General features: G+C 33.6%; 2 protein-coding genes and 1 long non-coding RNA gene across 6 annotated transcripts; 2 read left to right on the forward strand and 1 right to left on the reverse strand.

Moving 5' to 3' along the window:
• The first annotated feature begins 7,178 nt into the window (after window positions 1-7,178).
• Window positions 7,179-9,941, forward strand: LOC145157539 (E3 ubiquitin-protein ligase BIG BROTHER-like). Of its 2 annotated transcripts, none has more exons than XM_079076572.1 (8): window positions 7,179-7,384; window positions 7,776-7,873; window positions 7,955-8,216; window positions 8,311-8,524; window positions 8,607-8,680; window positions 8,774-8,901; window positions 9,423-9,531; window positions 9,601-9,941. In XM_079076572.1, exons 3-8 carry the CDS (start codon window positions 8,076-8,078, stop codon window positions 9,691-9,693), a joined length of 759 nt encoding a protein of 252 aa, XP_078932698.1. In that variant the 5' UTR covers window positions 7,179-7,384; window positions 7,776-7,873; window positions 7,955-8,075; the 3' UTR covers window positions 9,694-9,941. The 2 variants fall into 2 exon arrangements, with proteins under 2 accessions (XP_078932698.1, XP_078932693.1); XM_079076567.1 differs by having other exon boundaries at window positions 7,179-7,380.
• A 3,045-nt stretch (window positions 9,942-12,986) lies between these two features.
• On the forward strand, window positions 12,987-20,287 carry LOC145157550 (TMV resistance protein N-like). Of its 3 annotated transcripts, XM_079076588.1 has the most exons (9): window positions 12,987-13,156; window positions 13,825-14,511; window positions 15,008-16,139; window positions 16,230-16,553; window positions 16,633-17,529; window positions 17,619-18,243; window positions 18,368-18,435; window positions 18,729-18,782; window positions 18,888-20,287. In XM_079076588.1, the coding sequence occupies exons 2-8, from the start codon at window positions 13,937-13,939 to the stop codon at window positions 18,732-18,734; spliced, it is 3,627 nt and encodes a 1,208-aa protein (XP_078932714.1). In that variant the 5' UTR covers window positions 12,987-13,156; window positions 13,825-13,936; the 3' UTR covers window positions 18,735-18,782; window positions 18,888-20,287. The 3 variants fall into 3 exon arrangements, with proteins under 3 accessions (XP_078932714.1, XP_078932703.1, XP_078932709.1); XM_079076577.1 differs by lacking the exon at window positions 18,888-20,287 and having other exon boundaries at window positions 18,729-18,834; XM_079076583.1 differs by lacking the exon at window positions 18,888-20,287 and having other exon boundaries at window positions 12,987-13,130; window positions 18,729-18,834.
• Window positions 20,288-20,680: 393 nt separating this feature from the next.
• Window positions 20,681-21,861, reverse strand: LOC145157563 (uncharacterized). Its single transcript, XR_013737192.1, has 2 exons — window positions 21,666-21,861; window positions 20,681-20,974 (listed from the first exon to the last, which is right to left on the reverse strand). It is a non-coding gene; the product is annotated as an uncharacterized LOC145157563 (long non-coding RNA).
• Window positions 21,862-22,457: the final 596 nt, after the last annotated feature.

A 22,457-nucleotide genomic window follows, 5' to 3' on the forward strand; every position in this document is an offset into this window, starting at 1 on the left:
TTATGAGATTCCAATCAAAAGTCAACTATTGAAATTAACGAAAATATAAAGTTAGAAATAAGTAAAAATAATGTTATTGAAAGTTGTAAAATATCTCGTTAGAAACGTTTAGGCGAAAACCTCATCGAAATCCGAGTTATAACGAAGAAGTTATGACTTATTGAAGTTTCGCGACAGAACCGACACGACGCCATATGACGTAAAAAGTGAGTTTACGATAAACTACTTTTTAGCTTAAGTGATCTAAATGAAATTCGTAGTATTCATTAAACCGATAATTTTCATAAAAAGAACGTCCAAATCTGACTGCGTATGATGAAGTTATGATTTTTCTAATAATCAGCATAACAGTACACAACCCGAAACTCGAAATAAAGATCGAGTGATTTTTAGCCGACACAACCTAAATGAGAATCAAAGATCTCGCCAATAGTAGTACAACGGTAAAAAGACAGACGAAAACGGACATCGAATGAAGAAGTTATGAATTTTTAACGAACTTTTCCTGTCCCAGCCCGTTAAAAATATAACATTAAAAATAAAGTCCAAATTAGCCGACGGAGTCTAAACGAAAGTTGTAGAGTATAATCTCACCTACGTGTGGATATAAAGAACGTCAAAAACGGAGCTCATATGCGAAAGATATGAATTTTTGAAGTTTTGGGCACAAACTTCGAGGTTGGTCTGAAGCCGTAGGCCTGTCGAAAAAACCCGAAACCCGTTCTACCTACCCGACCCGTTCCAAATTCGGATAGAATGGGTCGGGTAGAACGAGTAAGGGGTATGAACATTCGGGTAATATGTTAACCCGATAATAATATAGGTCAGGTTTTAGGTATGAATATTTATTTTCGGGTATACCCGAATTCATTTTTTAAATAATACCAAATATACAATGCAGTCACGTACACACACTTCAAATAAAACAAAACCCTTCGTTTCCTTCTTATGAACGACGGCTCGACAGTCGACACAAACTTGCAAAGGGAATAAGACGTTGAAGCTGAAGTCCTGAACCGTCATCACAATTCTCAGTTTCTCACTATCGCACGGAATGGAATTAAAAAAGTACATAACATATTATAATGATTTGTATTGTTATTATATATGTACTTGTTAATTGTATGGAGTATTTTCCTACCCGATTCTTTATTAAACCAACCAACATGTAAAAATAAAAAAAAATATCAATAAATGTCATTTAAGAAATTTTCGGGTATACCCGACCCGACCTCAAACCCGAATACCCGAAACCCGAATTATAATATAGGTCGGGTATCGGGTATTATTTTCTTAAGGAAATACCCGTTCTACCCGACCCGTTCTACCCGAAACCCGAAAATTTTACCCGTTCGACACCCCTATGAAGCCGTACGCCCAGCATACACGAGACTACGCCCAGCGTACTTCACACGTACCCGATCTGGAGTCAGCCACGTCGCCATTTCCTTCGCATGAAGACACCTATCACCCGCTGATGACACGTCCGAGACCTAAGAACCGAGCAGGTGCCACGCCTCGTACGCCCAACGTACTCCGAGGCTTCGGCCACCTATAAAAGGGGTGCGAGATCTCCGAGTTTAGTTTACATTTTTGAAATCTCTTTCACTCTTTATTCTCTTTCTAGCCTATCCCAACACCCCCCCCCCCCCCGAAGCCTATGGAACTACCCCAACACCCGAAGCAAGTCCCGACGCACCGAAGATCCCGAGAAAATAATATTTTCAGTCGAAACTCTGCCCACACAAAGCCCGGATTTCAGCTAAAACTCTCGGTTTCGTCAAAGAAAGTCATTTTTAGACACGAAGTGCTGCCCAAATTACCATTTTATCAATCGGTTATTTCACGGTGAGTTCAATATAGGGACAATTGTATGTTATGTGTTATATGTGCAATGTGCTTTCCCGTGTTATTATGATAATGAGTTATACATTTGACCACGAAGTGAATGACTAAGCATCACTTGGGTATTGGTATGTAGCCTTTGACCATGAAGTGAATGATTAAGCATCACTTTGGCATTGGCAGAAGGCTAGGTAGGGCTAAAAGCCTGTACATTGCTAGCAAAATGTTAATTCAGAAATCGTTTATTTTCTATGCCACGTGAGCTGAAGTCTTATTGATGTATATCATGTTGAAATTCTTGTATTTCATTTATTGTAAATCTTTGAATCAGATTATTCGTTGATATGGAAAGTCTGTCATATGATACTCATCTGCCTTTGTTGTTCTTTGTCCCTCTTTGCTTCTGTCATATTGATATATATATATATATATATATATATATATATATATATATATATATATATACTAGGTTATAACACGTGGAAACCACGGTAGATATGTTTAAAATTATTATATAGACAACAGATCAACAACATTTCAATGAACTAAAAGGCAACAAAACCATTTCAATGAACTAAAAGGCAACATCTGTGAAGAAAAGCAAAAAAACGACATTTGTAGAATCACACAAGAACCAAGGGCAAAACCGTCCACCAGGTCAAAAAAAACTCACCAACAGCTAGAAGAAAGTAAGAGCAAACCAACAAATGTACATCCCATGAACTATTAAGCAGTAACACCTGTGAAGATTAACCATAACCACCCTCAACATAAGCATGCAAGACACAAGGGCAAAATTGTCACTAACATGCTTAAAGTAATGATAAAATAAATGAAATAGGATGTTTAGTAATAAAATGCTATTTTTGGGTGGCATCAAACCATTTCACATTTATTTTAATTTTTACTTATTAAAGCATTAGAGTTTAAAAGTAAAATGCTATTTTTGGGTGGCAGATTTCAACGTATACCCAATTATAATATTGTACCTTAAAAGTAGAATGCTATTTTTTGGGTGTCAAGAAATACCCAATTATAGACATACATATTAATATTTATTATCTTTCAAGAAATACCCAATTATAGACATATATCTTAAACTGAAAGTAACTAATAGATAAGGTATGAAAGCACATCTGAAAGTTCTTTTTTTAATTGCTTTTAAATAACTTAGGCTTATTATTGTTTTTAGGGATTATACTGTTCCTTGATGCAATTACTTGAGGTTGGTTTTTTTCATGCATTACAAAGGTTTTGTTATATTTGTTTATTTTATTTTTTTATTGTTAAAGCATCGTACTTTCAATGTACAATGTTAAATTGGCGTAAAAAATAGGACATTGTTACTTTATTTATGTATAGTAATTTAACTTGACTTGTTTTTTGATGAAGATGTTTTTTTAACTGAATTGAAAAGGCCTCCTTCGGGTTTTTGAAGTCCTTCTGTCTCCAAAGACAGACGATTCTAACCTTGATGGTGTACTCATCTTTGAAGAGATCCATGTCTTTAAGGAGAGTGATACTTTTTGAATCCATTAATCTGTAGTTAGAAGTAACAATTTATTAGAAAAGGCAATGTGGTAGATCATAGATGTCTATTTTCATTCCAAATGCATTCCTCTTGGTTATGTGTGTTATTACAGAGATGGTTAGCTTCAAGATAAAACAAAATTTCAAGACATGTGAATTCATAAGTCATATATGTCAAATAAAGATATGGACAAGTAAATACCAACATATTAACATATATTAGCATGGAAAATATCTCAAAGAATTTTACAAAATAAGCAAGTTGTTGACAAATAATCAAATGTTTTGCTTCCATTTTCGTTATTCTTGATTAAATCGCATGGTTATTTGTATACACTTTTAATCTTTATCTTTTACTGTATTTGGGTTTTCCTTTTCCCTGAATGGGAATTGGAATATTTGTTTAGTTTACTTGATAAGAAGCATGCAAACCTTTCAGTGTTTTAAGAAAATTTAGAAAATCATTAAAAAAACCATGAATTTGTAAAACCATTAATCTACGAGCTTAAAATCTTACTTAGACATTTCATCAAACAGTTAATCTACGGACTTAACTTATAGAATATTTACACAAACATAAAACATACTAAATAAATGTTACTAGCAGTAAGAAGGATCAAACTCACCACCTAAAATCTCATAAAAAAGATGAATTTACAAAAATTTAAATCCCAACTCCAAAAAATTCTGGAACAAAATAGGTAAATTAAAGAAAGATCGAACCTATAAAAAAGCAATAATGGTGACTTCAGGTGAATTGGATTCCTTCTGGGTGGGGGAAACGAACTCTGAAACAGATCATCCAAACACATTCCGAAGACAAATATATAGATCAATTGCCTACAGAACTATCACACCATTGAATGAGAAATTTATCTTACCTATTTCACACCATTGCAGCCGATAATAGATCTAGATTTCATTCTCATTATCAGCAAAAGAAAAAAACAAAAGAAAAAAAACAAACCCGAGATATAAAAAAAATCAAACGTGAGATATCACAAAAAAAGAAAAACTGAACCTGATCCAAGAAAACACACATCAAATTATGTTTAAAAATGTTATAGCCAATACATCAAACAAAACACATCGAACCTAGTTCAGGCAACACAAATCAATTTAGGGCTAAAAACCGAAAATAAAAATAAAAATTTGAACCTGGTTCAAGTTATGAACTACATGAGAGCGAAAAAAAACCCATCTCAAAGCCATCAGAGATAACGATCAAAAAGCAGACGAAAACATTATGCTAAATTTGTGTGAATTCGTTTAGAAATGCAATCGACATCCTTAATCATTAGGCAATTCTAATAAAAAGGGAAAATTAGAAATCAGGATCCCTGATTTGTTGCCTAAAATCTCTTAGCTGATTTATAAGGATATTAATTGGGATATTAGATTGGTAAACATACGTATTTCAAACTGAGAGGGTGAAGATGAGTGGAAACAGAGATCAAAGCTGGGCGGGAAAACCAGTCAAAGATTTTATGTGGTAGTGACACGTGTCATAGTGGTGGCTTAAAAAGTGTCATGTGGCAGTTTAAAGAGTCTTTTATTAAGAATATATATATATATATATATATATATATATATATATATATATATATATATATATATCATAACGTTATATTGTAACTGTTATTGAACTCACTAAGCGTCACCCGCTTATCTCTCTCAATGTTTAACTATTGCAGGTGATAAACATTCAGAATAGTAATATACTGTAAGAAGATGTAAAATAGTTAATATTATCACTTTTGTATTTAGTGTATAAATTCCTGGGAAATTATATAATATATAAAACTTTGTAAAAATTCTTAATAGTTGGTTTGTATCCAGTCTTTTGATAAATATCCAGACTTTTGTAAATTATATTATGAATATGCATGTAGCATGTTTGGAGTAATATTGTAAAGTTTAGAGAATGGGTTCTCTCACTGTGTATTTAGATATTAGTTTTTTTTAATTATTTGAACTTTGTAAAATACAATAGATAGTGACATCAAAGTTCCTTTTTTGTGGACATTGAACTTTACAACTTAAGAATAATTCTTTTTTGTCTATTCTAGCTTAACTTCTTAAACAAATTCGGCTCTGATTCTATTGAATAGGGCAAGAAAGCGACTTGTCGGCTCAGTCACGAAGGAATACCAAAGAGCCTAAAGAGGGTGTTTGAAACTTAAAATGCAGTTAGATAGAGAACTATAAGATAATAAGATAATATGGATTCTATGGGTGAGAAGGCATATGACTCTTGTTCCAAACTAGTAAAGAGTAAGGGACAATCAGTTGACTATTTCACTCAAACTCACTAGCAACTCCATGAATGAGCGACCCCTCATCATCTTACGATGAGAAGCAGATTTATTTTGTGGTAAACCACAACGAGTAAGCGAGATAGGGTGAGGTAAAGCCTCGGTCAAAGGAGTCTCCGTAAAACCTCATCAGACATGTAGCGGAAGTTGATAGAAAGGGACGAGATCACTTTAATGACATTGAGCTCCAAATCTATTGACACCTCGATTTAGTTTAAACAATTATATATAAACTATAAAAAATGTAATAAATAATAAAAACAAGAAAAAACAAGAAGAATCTCATTCCTATCATTAAATCACAAATCGTCTGAATGGAATAATTAGTTTTTGGTCGGTTTCATCCTCATGCTCTATGAATCATTCGGATTCATTAACCCATATAATAATAATAAAATATAAGATAAAAGTATTTTCCTTTAAATAAATGACCTATGTTATAATGTTACAACCAATCAGTTTCAAAGTATAGTTTCAAGACTTCTACATTAGTCAAGACTTATATGGAATATTCTAAATTTTTTCATAAAAATCTAAAATTTGTCTACTCAAATATTTGGCTTTCTTATGTTACCATCACTTCAAGTAAAGATAAGTCATTCTTTTTATTATTTGTACATATCCTATAAGCTGTATACTTCTCCTTATAAACATTCTTAAACTAATACAAGCTTCTCTCCTATTTGGTTTTCCTTGTTTTGACTTGTATATGAAAAAGGTCATGCCAACTGAATTCAAAAATCGAGTATCTGGTTGTTTTAGTTTTATTATTTTATTATTTTATTATTATTTTTTTAACGGTAAATCTAATTCACTTTTAAACTATTCATGATTTCACATATATTCTATAGGAGACTTAAAACCTCAACATTAATAAGGAAAGGTAACATCTAATTATTAATAAGTAAAGGTAACATCTAATACAACCCATCTAAAAGCCATTTAATAATTTTATATGTCTCACAAGTTTATCATAACTTTATATACGGATACTTATACACAGATAAAAATTACAGTTTTCGGCTCGAAATAAAAACTATAAATTGAATCTCATATTTTGGTTACCAACTATTTTTATCAATATACTCATATTATTGTATAATAAAAGATTAAGTTGAGAGAACCATTTATTTAAATACAAGCTTATAACATATATTTTTTTTAAAAATCAAAATTTTAAATTAAAATATGTTAAAGTCACGTTTTTATAGTTTACCCAATAAAATAACATTTTAAATGTTACTCTAAACCACCCAACCAAAAAGACATAAACGAATTCGTTGAGAGCTTAACTCTTAACTTCAAGTCACAGGAACCTTGATCTTCTGTACCTGAACCACATGATAGTAGTTCACGTGTCACCTTTTCGATAAATATAATCAAACCCGTGACTTTATTTGTGGTTACCTTTACCTAAATCACCGGCAGTAACTTTAATCCAATTGTACCTTGCGAAACACCTAATCATAACCCACCTTCTATACGGAGTCGCGTGTCCCGTTGTTATTAACAACTTCTGCGAAAAGGCGCCACCATAAGCCGCAGACAGAGTGATTGCAGAGAGAGGAATAACAGAAAGCTCAACTCTTTCTCTCTCTAACAATACATACACATTTTTGTATATATATATATATATATATATATATATAGTTTATCTTCTCAGAGCCAACCGGAAAAAGCAGCGATCAATGTAGGTAACATTATCATATTGAAGGATGAAATTTTATTATGATCGTAGTGGTTTACTGTTGCATTTTGATACGAGTGATCGATTTTGGTTATGTAACTTTCTTATGGATTTTGATCAGTTATTTTGTAATGTATGTGTACACGAGATTGAATAAAAAAGTAAACAGAAACGCACAAATATCATGTCGTTAAGTTCGGATTTTTTTCAGTTACGTGTGTGTTATTGTGTCAAGCAATTGTTTTCCGTGGAGTTTCGGTAACAATGAATCTCTAAAAAGTTCCTGGAATTACGAAGCGATTGCTTTGAGTTATCAACTTTGCTTTATTTATATGGAATCAAGCTCTGTTTCAGCGATCATAAGTCATAACATGTTTTGTAACGATTATCAATTCCAGGAAAAAGTTATAGATCTTTGGCAATCAAGAAGACGGAGTGTTTGAGGCGATATTCGATTCACACTGCTTGATCATCGCATTTCTGTTCCCAATCCAATGTATGTGATATCATTTACCCTGATTCATACCTTTAGATTTTAAATCCCTGTATTGCTTGAAAATTATTGTTTCTTTTGTAGGATCTGCTTCGAGTTTAGCTTGAATGCTTGATAAGCTAACCAGATGAAATGAATATGAGAAATTTATGCTAATGTCTTGTTATTTAAGAAGCGATTCTTTCTGATAAAGTGGAGTAAACAAATGAACTGGCTCCTGCAAACTGAAGATCCACGAATAAATACAGGAATACAGTATCAATCGAGTGAAAGCTTCATGGATTTTCTCGAAGGACTTACCTATGAGCATGTCAATTTCATATTTTCTGGTACTACATATCCTCAGGTAAATCATAAAGTCTTTATCAGTAATTAGTTCAGTATGATTTAGAAACTTTAAGGAACATAGATCTTACACCTTTATTTACTTGTTCATGTAGGAGATCACAAACTCTACAATCAACACCTATGCGTATAAATTTGGGTATTCCGAAGCTGGGACATTCTCATACTATGACTACTGTGATGATTATCCGATCTATAATCAGACAATGGGGAACAATGAATATACTAGACAATTGGATGTTAATCAGAGGACTACAACACAACAAGATGAACAATTAAGCTCGAGTTTTCACTCTAATCCAGCAGAGTGTGAGTAGTAGTGATTCGTTTCCTTTTTTTACAAAATACTCAAAAAATAAGAAGTTATAAAAATTTTGTACTTGTAATCCAGGTCTTGAGTGCAATCATAATCATGGTGTACATGTTTGGGAAGACAATGTTGATCTTGACAACATGACATATGAGGTTTAGCTTTTGATTTGAGTTCATGTGATGGTTTTAGATGAAATTTTATAAAAGATTGATGAAAGAGATGTTATTTTAAATTTTTAATTGCAGGATTTGATTGAGTTAGGTGAGATTGTTGGAAGTCAAAGCCGTGGTCTATCTCATGAGGCTATTTCCTTACTCCCCATTTCAAAGTTCAAGTGTGGGTTCTTCTGGAGAAAGAAATCCAAAGTTGAGAAGTAAGCATTTGGTTTGTGGATTTCGGTAGAATCTGATGGAATTGGAACTCAATTCCATTCATTCTCTTGTTTGTTAAAAGACCAAAATACCCTTATTATATATCCATTTACAATGATTAGAAACAGAGTAAGTTACATTTTTGGTCCCTAAATATAACTGTTCTTTTTTCCAATTTTGGTACCAAAATGTTTTTCCATGCAATTTTGGTCCTTATTTTAGGTTTTTTGCAAATAAAATGACTATTTTTGGGACCAAAATTGCAAATATCAGCTTTACTTAGGGACCAAAAGTAGTCATTTTATTTGGAACAAGGACAAACAGGTTACAAAAATCTCAAATAAGGACCAAAGTTGAAAAATGTCAGCTATACTCAGGGACCAAAATTGTAACTTACTCTTAAATAAATATCTATTTATAAAATATACTCAAATACCATTCCATTTCCCAATAACCAAACTCCTGATTAGCTTTGCTTTACATATTAATTCATTTGACATATTTCATTTGTTTATATTTACAGGTGTGTAATTTGTCAGATGGAATACAAACGAGGTGAAAGACAGATTACTCTTCCATGCAAACATGTGTATCATGGTGCATGTGGGAGTCGATGGCTTAGCATTAACAAGGTAAAATATGTTTATTTTTTTTTATTGATTATTTCATGAAAATTTATTGATCATGTCAAAGCATATCAGGCGTGTCCTGTTTGTTACAAGGATGTGAATGTGAATGTGAATGTGAATGTTGGTGGATCAAAAAGTGAAGAAAGATTTCGTAAGTGGAGATAGAAAAGGGATTCTATTCATATCTTTGCATCCATCTCCAATCCATAAATTTAGTTTCATCTTCAATCTTCGTTGTTACATTTTATTTTTTATTTTTTGTACTTTTATCAGTTAGGTCATGTGTTTTAAATAAGTGTTGCTATAGAAGATTCATTAGAGGGTTGTCTGATTGAGGTTTTGTATTTGAACATTTGGTTTCTTGTAAAATGATATCTTTAATTGGACTAAAGTCATTATTATCTCTTGGCATCTCTTTAGTCTGTAAATACACGTGGGCCATAGATTGGCACGTGATGAAAATGGTAGGTTCTGAAGCTGACAACGCAATTAAGCATCCTATGAGCTCACCTTCTTTTATATGGTCGACTGCTTTTACTGTTTACAATTGGTCCAGAATCACATGAATGAATGAATATCTTGGAAATGAAAAAATTACAATTACAAAAAGTAAATACTGCATTATTTTATTTTATTTTTTGTTTTGTTCTAAATTTTAAATGTAAATGATATGTCCGTCCATTCTTTGTCGTTAAAAAACATTGGTGGTCTAGGGTTTAGGGGGGGTTTGTTTTTCTGAAAAAGGTAAGTGTTACCTTCTATGTGGACTGCGGACAAACATTAAGACCACATGGTAGGGGCATAACAAGAACAGGAGATGCTGACCTGGATGCCCATAACGCCGTCTTAATGGGGGGAACACCGCCCCCCCCCCCCCCCAACTCGTTGCATCTCGTCGTGGCGAGTCTCGTGGGCGTTACGACGAATTGAAACGGCATGATTTTATATCGTTGGCTTTAATGACCGTTGCTATTGCATCTTGTTGCCCATTTCCCCACTTGGTTTTATACCACCATTTGCTTATGTGGCATGTGAGGTGGCACAACTTGGTGTTGCACCTTGTTGCCCACACCCAATGCTCTAAAGCAAAAGGCTCTTTGAATTTTAGAAGACCGTATAAATAAAAAGGTATGTAATGTAACTATGTATGACATATTTTTCCAAAAGACAAAAAAATAGTTTCTGATGTTTCTTTTTCCACCGCCACCACCTCTGTCAACACGACCATCTTTACTATCATCTAGAAATCAATGTGGCTAATGGGTGCATGTACATCTAGCTTGTTTGTTTAGTATCATCTATGTTAAATGTGGTTTAGTATCATTTAAACAGTCTGCAAACTTTAAAAAACATAACATTTTTTTTTTTTGCAGACTATGAACTTTTGGTCCAAATCTTCTGCAGATGTGGAAAAAGAAACATCTTAGATAGCTTCCCGACTAATGATAATTCTCATTAAGTGTCAATATATACAATTACAATGCAAGATAACGGGCCAAACTAAAAGGGTATTCAAAATACAACTATGGGCTAATTACAAATATAACATGTACATTAATACGTGAAACACCCATCCATAGGGTAATTTATAAGATCATGGCACCAAAATCACTTGGTGGTCTTGGAGTTGGAAGCCCAAGAGCATCAAACCTATCACTATTAGGCTAAACGGAGTGGACATGCTAAATCCACTCGCTAAGCCCCTTTAAACACCACCCCCTAGCAATTGCTAGGGGGGTCGCTATGGATGCATCACTATGTATACAGCGAGAAGAGAGAGAACAAAATGGTGTAATGTGATTGGTTGGAAGGAAAGTGGTCTGATCCATCATTTTGTATATGTAAATTTCATATTTTTTAATTAAAAAAAAGGTAATTTTACCCGATCACTTTGCCATTTCCCCTTTCCATTAAATTTGAAAAAAGAAAATCAAAAAAAGAAAAAAGAAAAATAGAGTGTTAGGAGTGTTACCACTTCCTACCAAATACTAAGAATTAGATGGTTAGAATGAAAAATGTTGTGACACCCAAAAAGATGATATGAGAAGGTGCTAGGAGTGTTACCACTCCCCTAGCCTTAGCTAAGTGGTGGTGGGAGGTACAAGTCTGATCCACTTGTAATTTGGCTACTATAGTAACGCCGATTCATTGCAACACTCGCTCTTAGAAATTCATTCCTGCCAAACTCGAAATTGCGGGTGTTTGGAAAATTATTGCTAAAGTTGTTTTTGAGTTTTCAACGTATTGACATTGCCGGTTTTATTTAAATGTGTGGTTGGTTGTGATGATACTGTATCTTTATAAAATGATAAATGGACCAACATAGACCCGCTTCACTCACACTTCCATGCCCCATTTGCCCATCAAGCAGATACATTGGAGGATCAATATGTTGGCATTGGTTTTGGAAGCGTATACCGGGTGGTATAATTGCAACTATCCCAATGTACCATTATAACTAATCACTCTCTATGGAAGGTGATTGAATGCAAAATTTGTACTCTGGATGATTATGTGTTTGATTGGAATCAACGGGTGCCAATTAAATTGAACACTTTTGCTATCCGCAAAATACCTACTCGATTAACTCTACCATCTCGTGGATTGGTAACATCCTCTACATACTGCCCTCTTTATGGAGTACATCAGGAAACTGCATCACTTATTGGTAACATGTGTTGTCCCTAATGCTATTTGGGAACAAACAGGTGCATAATGACTTCAATCCATCAATCAAAGAATCCCTTTCACTCTACAACCTGATTATTGGCTCCCAAGCAAATAAGAGAACTGTTAAAGCTATTGTGATGTCTTCTTGCTGGCTTATTGGCGTGCACACAATGAAAGTTTTCAACAAAACACAAATTTCTCATGACAAGATATTGACAGAGATAAAGGTCTCTAAAGGCGAACACGTTTGTGTGGATCAAAAACTGGAAAAATCTTCTTCAATTGAATTGGAATTCATGGCCTTTGTTTCCTTTTAATCTCACATGTTCTTGTATCATGTAACATGTAATAACTCGTTTTTTGAACCTATCTCGCTGGCTATTTGCTAGTTTTAATAAAATAGAGTATATATTTTATTGGAATCCGGCATAATAAATAGACAAAATTGTAAGAATGTTCTTTGTGGTATGTCAAAACTTGCATGTTTAGGCTAAAAAAGTTTGGACTAACATTAGTGGTTCAAAAGTTTTATTTTCTTACTTGGTCTAACTTGGTTTGAACTTTTTTGTAATGACAATTTTGCCCTTATTATTTAATTTTTCATTTTTATTTTATTACCAACAATTTTCCATTTTATAAATATCATCAAAATTTATAAAATATGTACTTTCTTGGAATTTGCTTAATAAAATACCATTACTTAAAAAAAAGCATTACTTTCTTGGAATTTGCCTAACAAATACCATTACTTTATTGCATTTTGTCTCGTTTGTACAAAAGAATAAAACGAGAAAGAACACAAAGAAAATCTCAACATCTTCTCCTTCCTCGTTGACTTGCTGATTCACTAGTCATCTTTCTCAGCTTCGTCACTGCTGGTTCATCCTCTATCATCGCTGTGTCAGGTCTCCTTGTGGTCCTGTAGGCAGCAGGTAACTATGAGTGCGCATTTTTACAAGTAAGTTTCAGATATTGTTAGACAATTTCATCTTATTAATCATAAATTACACCATAATCATTTGTTTATCTCGTTAACAGATCACTGAATTCTGTTTATTTCAATCACTGCTGTTTGGTTACTTCCGAGGGTTTGAAATTGAAACCTTAGAATTTCAAAGTTGAAAAGATCATCGTTGCTAATTTTGGGTATTCATAAACAGCCATGTCAAGAAACTTATTCCTGTTTTTTTTTTTTTTTTGTTTAGATAGATTAAGTGTTTGTTGATATCTAGTGCAAGCTTGAAATTTCCTAAAGGTATTGCAATTTCACTTATAAGAGATAATAGTGGATTTTGTAGTTGTTTGTAGAATGATATTTGGCGTTGATTTTGTTTGATGATTACTTGAGTGAACTTCAAAGGGATTTTATTTAGACAGTAGTATAGTAGGGATGTTTATGTGGAATAATCAAATCAATACAGAGACATTAAAAATCAAAATCAAGAATTAAAGCACACATATACACATTATGCACTATGAAGTTCATATGTATTATATTATTTTAATCAATTAAAAGTTTTATTTTGAAGAATTTCAAAGTAATACAATGATTATTATTGAGGTTCAAAATGGGTGATGAGATTTAAGTTGCATATTGTAAATATTAATAATTTGGATTTTATGTAGAGGCAACATGTATGGGTTCCTGACATTGAAGCACAAGTGAGGAAAGCCTGTGAAACCAACTTTCATAACCGATAACATGAAAGGGTGAAGGGTCATCAACTCATAACTCATAATGGTTGTTCTCTCTGAACTCTCAGAAGGATCTTCATCCTCTTCATCAACACATAGTCATAGTTCACAAACTCTTGGTCATAGTTCATCAACTCATGGTCATAAATATGATGTATTTTTAAGTTTTAGAGGTCTCGACACTCGTGATGGTTTTACTAATTACCTTTATGAGGCCCTTATGCATGCCAATATCACTACCTTCTTAGATGATGAAGAGATTGAAACAGGGGAAGATCTAAAACCGGAATTGGAGAGTGCAATTAAGGCATCTTGGGCTTCAATTATCGTTTTGTCTAAGAATTATGCTACTTCAACATGGCGCTTGGATGAACTGGTGTTAATCCTTGAGCAGCGTATGACATCCAACCATATTGTCATCCCTATCTTTTATCATGTGGAGCCCACCCATGTTAGGAAGCAACAAAGTAGCTTTGGAGATGCAATGGCTAAGCATAAACGGATGATGGAGGCAGAGACAAATGCAAGTAAAAGAAGTCAATGGGCTCAGAAGATGGATAGATGGAATAAAGCACTTATAGAAGTTGCTAATTTAAAAGGGAAGGATGTAAATGGAAGGTAACCATCCTTACTATACATCTAGTATTTTATTGAAAGTTAGTTCATTTAGATAAACCATTTTAATTTATTTTATATGTTCTCCCTTAAAAACCAAATTCTGAACTTTTTGCTATGCCTCTACTATTAGTTACACCATACTACCTTCACATCATAGTGTCTTTTATGATATATAACTTCTCTTACATGTAAGTAGCAAAGGATAACCTATCATTGTCAGTTTTTTCGACGCATGGAATAACACATGAATAGTTAAGTTTAAAGGTCTTGTAGAAACATAGTGATGTTAGGTGGTCCATTAGTGAAATCTTGTATCACATTGGTAGCTTTTGTCTTATCATGCATAAATATACATGACCTTACACATTTGATTATATGGTTATAATTGCAAATACAATATGGTTTTAATTTGGATCTTTGGATAAACCAAATTGCCAAATTTGGTTTGTTACTCTTGTGGATTGTGTTTTGTATTTCTTATTGAATCAAGTTTCAGGCTAGAGACGGAGTTTATTGAAGAAATTGTGAAAGACATCTACCGTAGATTACATATACCCTTAAGGAGTGTTCGACCACAACTTATTGGGATGGAGTTTTCCATTGAGTTCATCACTTCCTGGTTGAAAGATACATCCTCACATACAGCAGACATACTCACTATTTTGGGCATGGGTGGGATCGGGAAGACATCTTTAACCAAATATGTCTATGAGTTACATTGTCGTGATTTCCACACATGTAGCTATATTGAAGATATTAGTAGAAGATGTGATGCAAAGTTTAATGGGTTGCTTGACTTACAAAAACAATTATACGATGACATTTCAAAGACAAGTTCATTTGAATTTCATGATGTTTCAATATACACCTCAAAGATAGAGAATGCATTAGCCCGTAAAAAGGTGTTTCTAGTTCTTGATGATATCGATAGTCTTGATCAATTGGATGCGTTACTTGGAAGCAAAGGTTTTCATCCCGGAAGCAAAATTATAGTAACCACAAAGGACTCATGGTTGACAGAGAGTTGTGCATTATTCAAATCAAATATTATTAAACCGAAGCATGTAGAGCACATGCTTCGAGGCTTACATGAGAATGCATCACTACAACTTTTGTGTTTTCATGCATTCATGCACAACCATCCCAAGGAAGGTTATGAAGAAGTGTTAGATAAACTTGTGAAGTATTGTGAAGGGCATCCACTAGCTCTTGAAGTTTTGGGCAAGTCTCTACATAATCGAGATATAGCTTATTGGGAAGGTTGCATAGAAGGACTACAGAAAGAAAGTGGTTCCCGTATAAATAATGTCTTGAAAATGAGCTTTGATTCTTTGCCATACAAAAATGATAAGGAATTGTTTAAGCATATTGCTTGTTTCTTTGTCGGAATAGATAGAGATGTTAGTGAAACAATATTAAAGGCATGTGATATAAACACAAAATCTGGAATCACAAATCTCATTGATAGATTCCTTCTTAGCATTGGAGGGTTTAACGAATTAAAAATGCATCAGTTGGTTCAAGAGATGGGAAGATTTGAAGTACGTCGAGAATCACTTGAAAAACCATGGAAGCGAAGTCGATTATGGTGTCATAAGGAGTCATTCAATGTGTTAAAACATAAAAAGGTAAAAGGTCATGTATGCTTTTACTAATGTGTATGTCAAACATATTTTGTATTGTCTTATTTTTTTTATTTGCATTTTGTTTCTTCTTAGGGAAAAGGAAATATTCTAGGTCTTACTCTTGACATGCGCATGCTTGAGAAAGAGAAGATGGATGTATCATTTGAGCTGAAAACAAATGCATTAAGTAACATGGATAGTTTGATGCTACTACAACTCAATTTTGTCCACATGAATGGGTCTTATGATAACTTTCCGGAGGAATTAAGAGGCTTGTGTATGCATGGGTTTCCATTAAAGTCTATGCCTTCAGACTTACCTATGGAGAATCTTGTTGCTCTTGACATGTCATATAGCAATATTGAAACATTTGTCATTCGTCACGGTGATCCAAAACGACTTGACAAGAGGCAAAAAGTAAGTTATCTTCATTTATTATGTTTCCATGTTGAGTTAATGAAATTAATAGCTATTCTAACTTATTTCCCTTTCTAAGTTGGATGGAGCGTGCTTAAGAGACAAAAGGTTGCTTGGATTATTGAAGATTCTTAACTTAAGTTTCTGTAAACAACTCCGTAGTCTTGATGGCTTTGATCAACTCCCAACACTTGAGAGGTTAATAGTTAGAAATTGCACTGGTTTGGTTGAGGTTTGTGAATCAATTGAGCAATGTGTTGAACTTGTCTTCATCGATCTGAGCTACTGCAACACACTTGAAAAACTTCCAAGAAACATAGGCATGTTAAAGAAGATTAAAACACTCTTACTAGATGGTTGTAATCTCGGAAAATCTCAAATCAAGAATAGGGATATGGATTCATCGGAAAGGCACAAGGCTAACAACATAGTCATAAACACAAGAACCTCTTCCCCCACCTTTGTGGGTGTTATACCACGTGATTTGAAACTCTCTTTGATTTCTTCACCGAGCTCTTTAGTAAATTTGTCACTTATAAGGAATAACTTGTCCACCAAATCGTTTCCCATGGACATGAGCTCCCTATCCATGTTAAAGAAATTACATATAGATGAGAATCCTATCGATTCTTTGCCCAATTGTGTGAGAACCCTTCCTCGGCTTGAGAAGCTTAGTATGATGAATTGTAAAAAATTGAAGTCAGTCGAGCATCCTCCACGTACACTAAGAGAGTTGTTTATCCATTCTCGTAAAACTTTGCTAGAAAAAGTTGTATTTGATCCAGAAATGTCCCCACTTGAGTTTATGTATAGCTTGATAGATTCTAGACCTTCTTCATATGAAATTGAAGGCATGATCAAAATCCAACCAATTGTGGATGTTGAGGAAAAAGTATTACATAGCTTGGGTTGGATTAATTTAGACTTCCTTAACGACATGCATGTGGGAACAAATTCATGGAAATCTGAAATCCAGGTTTTTTTTTGTAGTTAAACGCTCGTCTTTATGTGAATATGTATGATATAATTATTATAGTGATTAATTAAGGTGGTTGTATTTTGCAGATGATTTATGAATTTGGCATATTCAGCATAATGTATGAGCCGAAGGAGATGCCGAATTGGTTTACACATAGAAGCAAGGGGAACTCGATATCATTTACCATTCCATCATATCCAAACAAGCTTACAGGACTCAACTTCTGCTCTATCCACATATTGGCATCTCCTGATGAGAGGTTTCCATTTCCATGTGATCATTTCCCCCTTACCCCAATGATCACAGTTAATAATATAACAAAGAATCGCATGTGGATATATGAGCGTCATAAAGACATATTTAGTGAAGGTCGAGAGTGTTACACGTTGTTAAGTCATTGGATGTTTGGGATGAATGAGATGGAGGGTGGTGACCATGTAACTATTACTGTTACACTTCCGTGTAATGAACTTGTAAAGGAGTGTGGGGTGAGGGTTGTGTATGATGATGGAAACATAGATGAGGAAGAAGATGCATTGGGTTATTACAAGTCATGGAATCATATTATTGGTGGTTATCTCTCTCCTTTTCAGTTAACAACAGGAGAATACATCCTCCATAATTGGCAATTTTTTTGGCCTGATGTTAAAATGTATCCATATTATCGTAAGTTTGTTGCAGAGGGTGCCAACTATCAAGCTAGATATCAAGGTAGATATCATTTTTATTAAGTATTTTATGATTGTCATGTCTTCTATATAATGACGTGCCCCTTGACTCAACTTCATTTAATACATGAATAATAATTAACATATTACTTTTTATTTGTTTTTAGTACAAGATAATGGGTGGTTTAGAGCTTTATCGAAAAGAAAGCCCCACATAATTGGTGACACACATGAGGTATACTTTTTCTCACTTTGTCAGGTTTTGTTTTCTTTATAACATGTTTCTGTGTGGTCTTTTTGATTATGTGTTTACTGTTAGTTGTTTATGGGTCTCATTTAGTTTTTTATCGTCTCATTTAGTCAATTAGTTGTTTATGGGTCTCTGTAAACAATTAATTAGTTTTTCTTGGTCTTACTTAGTTGTTTCTTGGTCTCAATTAGCTGTTTTTTTTGTATCAATTAGTAAAATTGGGTATCAATTGGTTGTTTCTTGCTAATCTGTTTGTGGGTATTGATTTGTTGTTTCAGGTCTAAACTAATGATCTGGGTATCAATTGGATATTTCTGGAGCTCAATTTTCATGTATACTTTACTTAATTTTATATTATAATGACTATAGTTCGACTTATTTTTAGATTATAATGTCTATCTATATATGTTTCGTATGTTGGTGTTACATGGGATTAGTGGAGAGATACATGACATTGTCATAGTAAACAATAGTCACCTTGGTAGGTGGGCATAAAAGATCTAGAAGAAGATTGCTAATCCAACAAGTCTTCGAAACAATACCAGACACAGACACACACTCCCTGGTATTCAGATTTGGCATTGGAACGAGAATGACATATTGTCGTTTGGAAGACCATGACATCATATTGTTGCCAAGAAATATACAATATCCAAAAGTAAAATCGCCTGGTATTCCGACACAAGCGGTTGAAACATTGGAATTAGTAATAAAAAACGGAAATGAATGTGTGTGCGAAGTTGAAAAACATAACATAGCATATTTCAATTGTATTTATTAAAAGAGATAAATTTTTGGAAATAAGGGACTTCAAGGCTTGAACTTTGGGATGATCGGGTCTTTGATGCCATTGGGATTGGATGGTGGTCACAAGCACTTACATAGAGGAAGGGAGGACATTGTTGAGAGGGCTATTGTCGTCACACGGGATTAGAGGTTGTTAGGTCTTGTAATCCTTGACAGTAAAACCAAATTCATTAAAATCAATACTAGTTTTATTTTGATGAACATAAATAAAGTTACAGATGAATATTTGATGTTATGAGAAAATTATTTAGATGAAGAGTGCAATAAGGGTTATATAGTGGGAAACATTTGGTGTGATGAGGAAATTATTTAGATGAAGAATGCGATAAAGGTCATGTAGTGAGAAATTGATGTCTCCGACCATAGATACATGTATTTTGGAGGTTGGCAGCAGAGAAGCATGATAGTGACCCGGAGATGGAGATGGAGATGGAGATGGGCGTTGGTGAGACACACGTTACTCTTCCAAGAGAAGCATCGAGTGTGATTTCAAGAATGAAGGTAGAGGAGAATGATGTTGAATGATGTTTGTAACATACTCAAACTTGGAAGATAGTTTGTTAATCGCGTAGATGAAAATGTTCTTCAATTCTTGTTAAGAACTAGTGCACCGATGTTTTCTAGGAGGCATGTCATAGTTTAATTTTAAAGAAGTATCGCCTGACAAAAAGATCATAGAGATATTGTGCAACTCACTGTCAAGTTGCATAGTCTTCACGTATTTGATATCGCGGAACAATTTCTGGACTGCGATCCATATATCCTGAGCCGAAGAGTCCTTGAGAACCTTTTGAAGAAGTGAGTGGGAATGATGCCATAGATACAAAGTTTGATAACCGACTCAACTTTCTACCATCGGGGATCGGTAGATTTTACGGCCGAAATTATAACTTTTGTTGGAAGCTACTGTCGAATTTTAAAGGCCAAGTATCCGTTTTGAAGCTTGGAAGTGAAGAAGTTGATCATAGCTTGGGAATTGAGAGCATTAACGCAATATAACTCTTATTTACGACTTTCTACTTAGTTTAATCATGTTTATTACAATGAATTTTGTTTTTCTGTGTTTGATTGCTGAAATCATGGGCTAAAACCCTATGACTTTCATTTAGTGTAGGTTTGCTTGACTTATTATGGCTTGATTTATGGTTAGGATTAAGGGGCTGTTTGGCAGGATCTGAATTTTTAAGATCTGAATTTTTAAGAGGTCTGAATTTCTAAGAGGGTCTGAATTTTTAAGATCTGAATTTTTAACATGTCGTTTGGTTGGAACCTCTGAATTCCTGTGTTGAATTATAAAAATGATCATTTTACCCTTCTGTCTAATTTTTCGTTGAATTCAATGTTTCTATTTATAAAATAACCGAACCAAACTCCTTAAATAATTATAAAAAATATATAAACACCATACAAAATATTATGCTCTAATAGGAAGAGGTGAAAGTATGATACTATAATAAAGAAATATATAAAAGAACATTGTTATTTCATGTCTTCACCCTTACAAAAACAAGCTTTCAATAGGCTATGAAAACAAATTGAAATGTATGTTTATATGGATCACATTAAAAAAAAAGCTTTTTTTTGTAAAATTCCAAAAGAAGACCAAAATGCCCCTTAAAAATTATCTTGCACCCAACCATTAAACCATCAACCAACTCCTTTCTTCCGGCCATCCAAAGTCTCGATGCTTCATGTAATCTACAATAACCTAGTCCCACTTGATAATAACAAGGAAAAGACCATTATGTCCTTTATTCTTATTTTTGCAGCAGGTCATTCAATATTTTATTTATCTTCAATTCAGAAACATTAATACCCATCAAACTGCAACCAAGGGTATGATTATAGAATATACAATCTAAACATTAATACCCATCAAACACAACTTTGTGATTTGATTAAAAAACCATTCTGTAAAACATATATGGATAGAACCTCACAAGACTTTTCACAAACAGTTGGTGTGCTTAAGAGCTTCAATGAGATGCAAATAAACAGCCATTGCGTTTCTTAAGAAATTGACTGTGTAATTCTAAAATTGATTGAATGGAACATTTTATACTCTAGAATAAGAAATTGACAGTGTATTTCAGCATCAACATTTCAACATAACATCAACAACAAATCTGATTTCAACATTTCAGCATAACCTAATTTCAGCAAATCATATCACAAAATCAGAAAAAAAAAAATCTGATTTGAACACATATTAATCGAGCATAAAACACAGAAAACGGATTTGAACATAAAAAATCACAAAATCAGAAAAGAAATCGATTTGAACTCAAGTTTGAAGAGAAATCGATTTTCAGATGAAGAAGAGAAAGCTGATTTCGTTTATTTCAAACCAAATCACTCATAAAAACAGAACAAATATTGAGTTTGGGGGAAAAAAGGAAGAAACAAACCTGTTGTCGGAGACGGAGGACGAAGTCTCGTTCCAGACGGCGACGGCGGCGTTTCAAGCGGCGGTCGTCGGGGAGCAGTGTCGTCGGCGATCGGGGGTGAAGGGAAGAAGAACGCACAGAGGGAGGAGAAGAGGAGGCATTGTTTTGGTGAAGGATCGATGTCTAGGGCATAATAGGAACGCGTCTTTTTTTTTAAAAATTCAGATGTAGTTTAATATCTGAAAAATTAAAAGGTATTTATAATTTTAAGAGGGAAAAAATAAGAGGCAACCAAACAATCTTAATCTGAATTTTTAAGATATTGCCTTTTAATTTTGCAATTAAGAGATAAACAAACAACCCCAAGTTTTATTGGTTATTTGTTACTTTAACTTATTAAAGAACCTTTTGTGCTTATGATAACTGCTTTTTCTGTTTATTGCTGAGTTTAATTAAGTTTGAATGGCCATCACTATTGATTAACTTGAATCTTATGATCTTTGTGAATTGCGAAAATTGTAGGACTAGTGTTTTGACCAAAACCTAGGGCTGAATAGAAAAGTGGGTAAATAATCGTAGGAGCTAATATATGATGACCAATCATATATTGAATTGAATCAATAAAGCAATTTGATCAATCTATTATAAGTCTAATTTAACTCGAACTGAACACTTGTAAACTTGTTAGTTTGTCCGCCTGATCACCGTATGAATGAGCTTGTTTGCTAAAGGATTAAGTTAGTGAACATTAACTTAGTCATCTTAGAAATGGGTATGTAACACCGTAAATTTTCAAACAAATTTTTCATTTTA

This window comes from Lactuca virosa, chromosome 1 (assembly GCF_052849685.1).
Source record: "Lactuca virosa cultivar CGN04683 chromosome 1, Lactuca_virosa_CGN04683_v6, whole genome shotgun sequence".
In the NCBI taxonomy this organism is placed as follows: domain Eukaryota; kingdom Viridiplantae; phylum Streptophyta; class Magnoliopsida; order Asterales; family Asteraceae; genus Lactuca; species Lactuca virosa.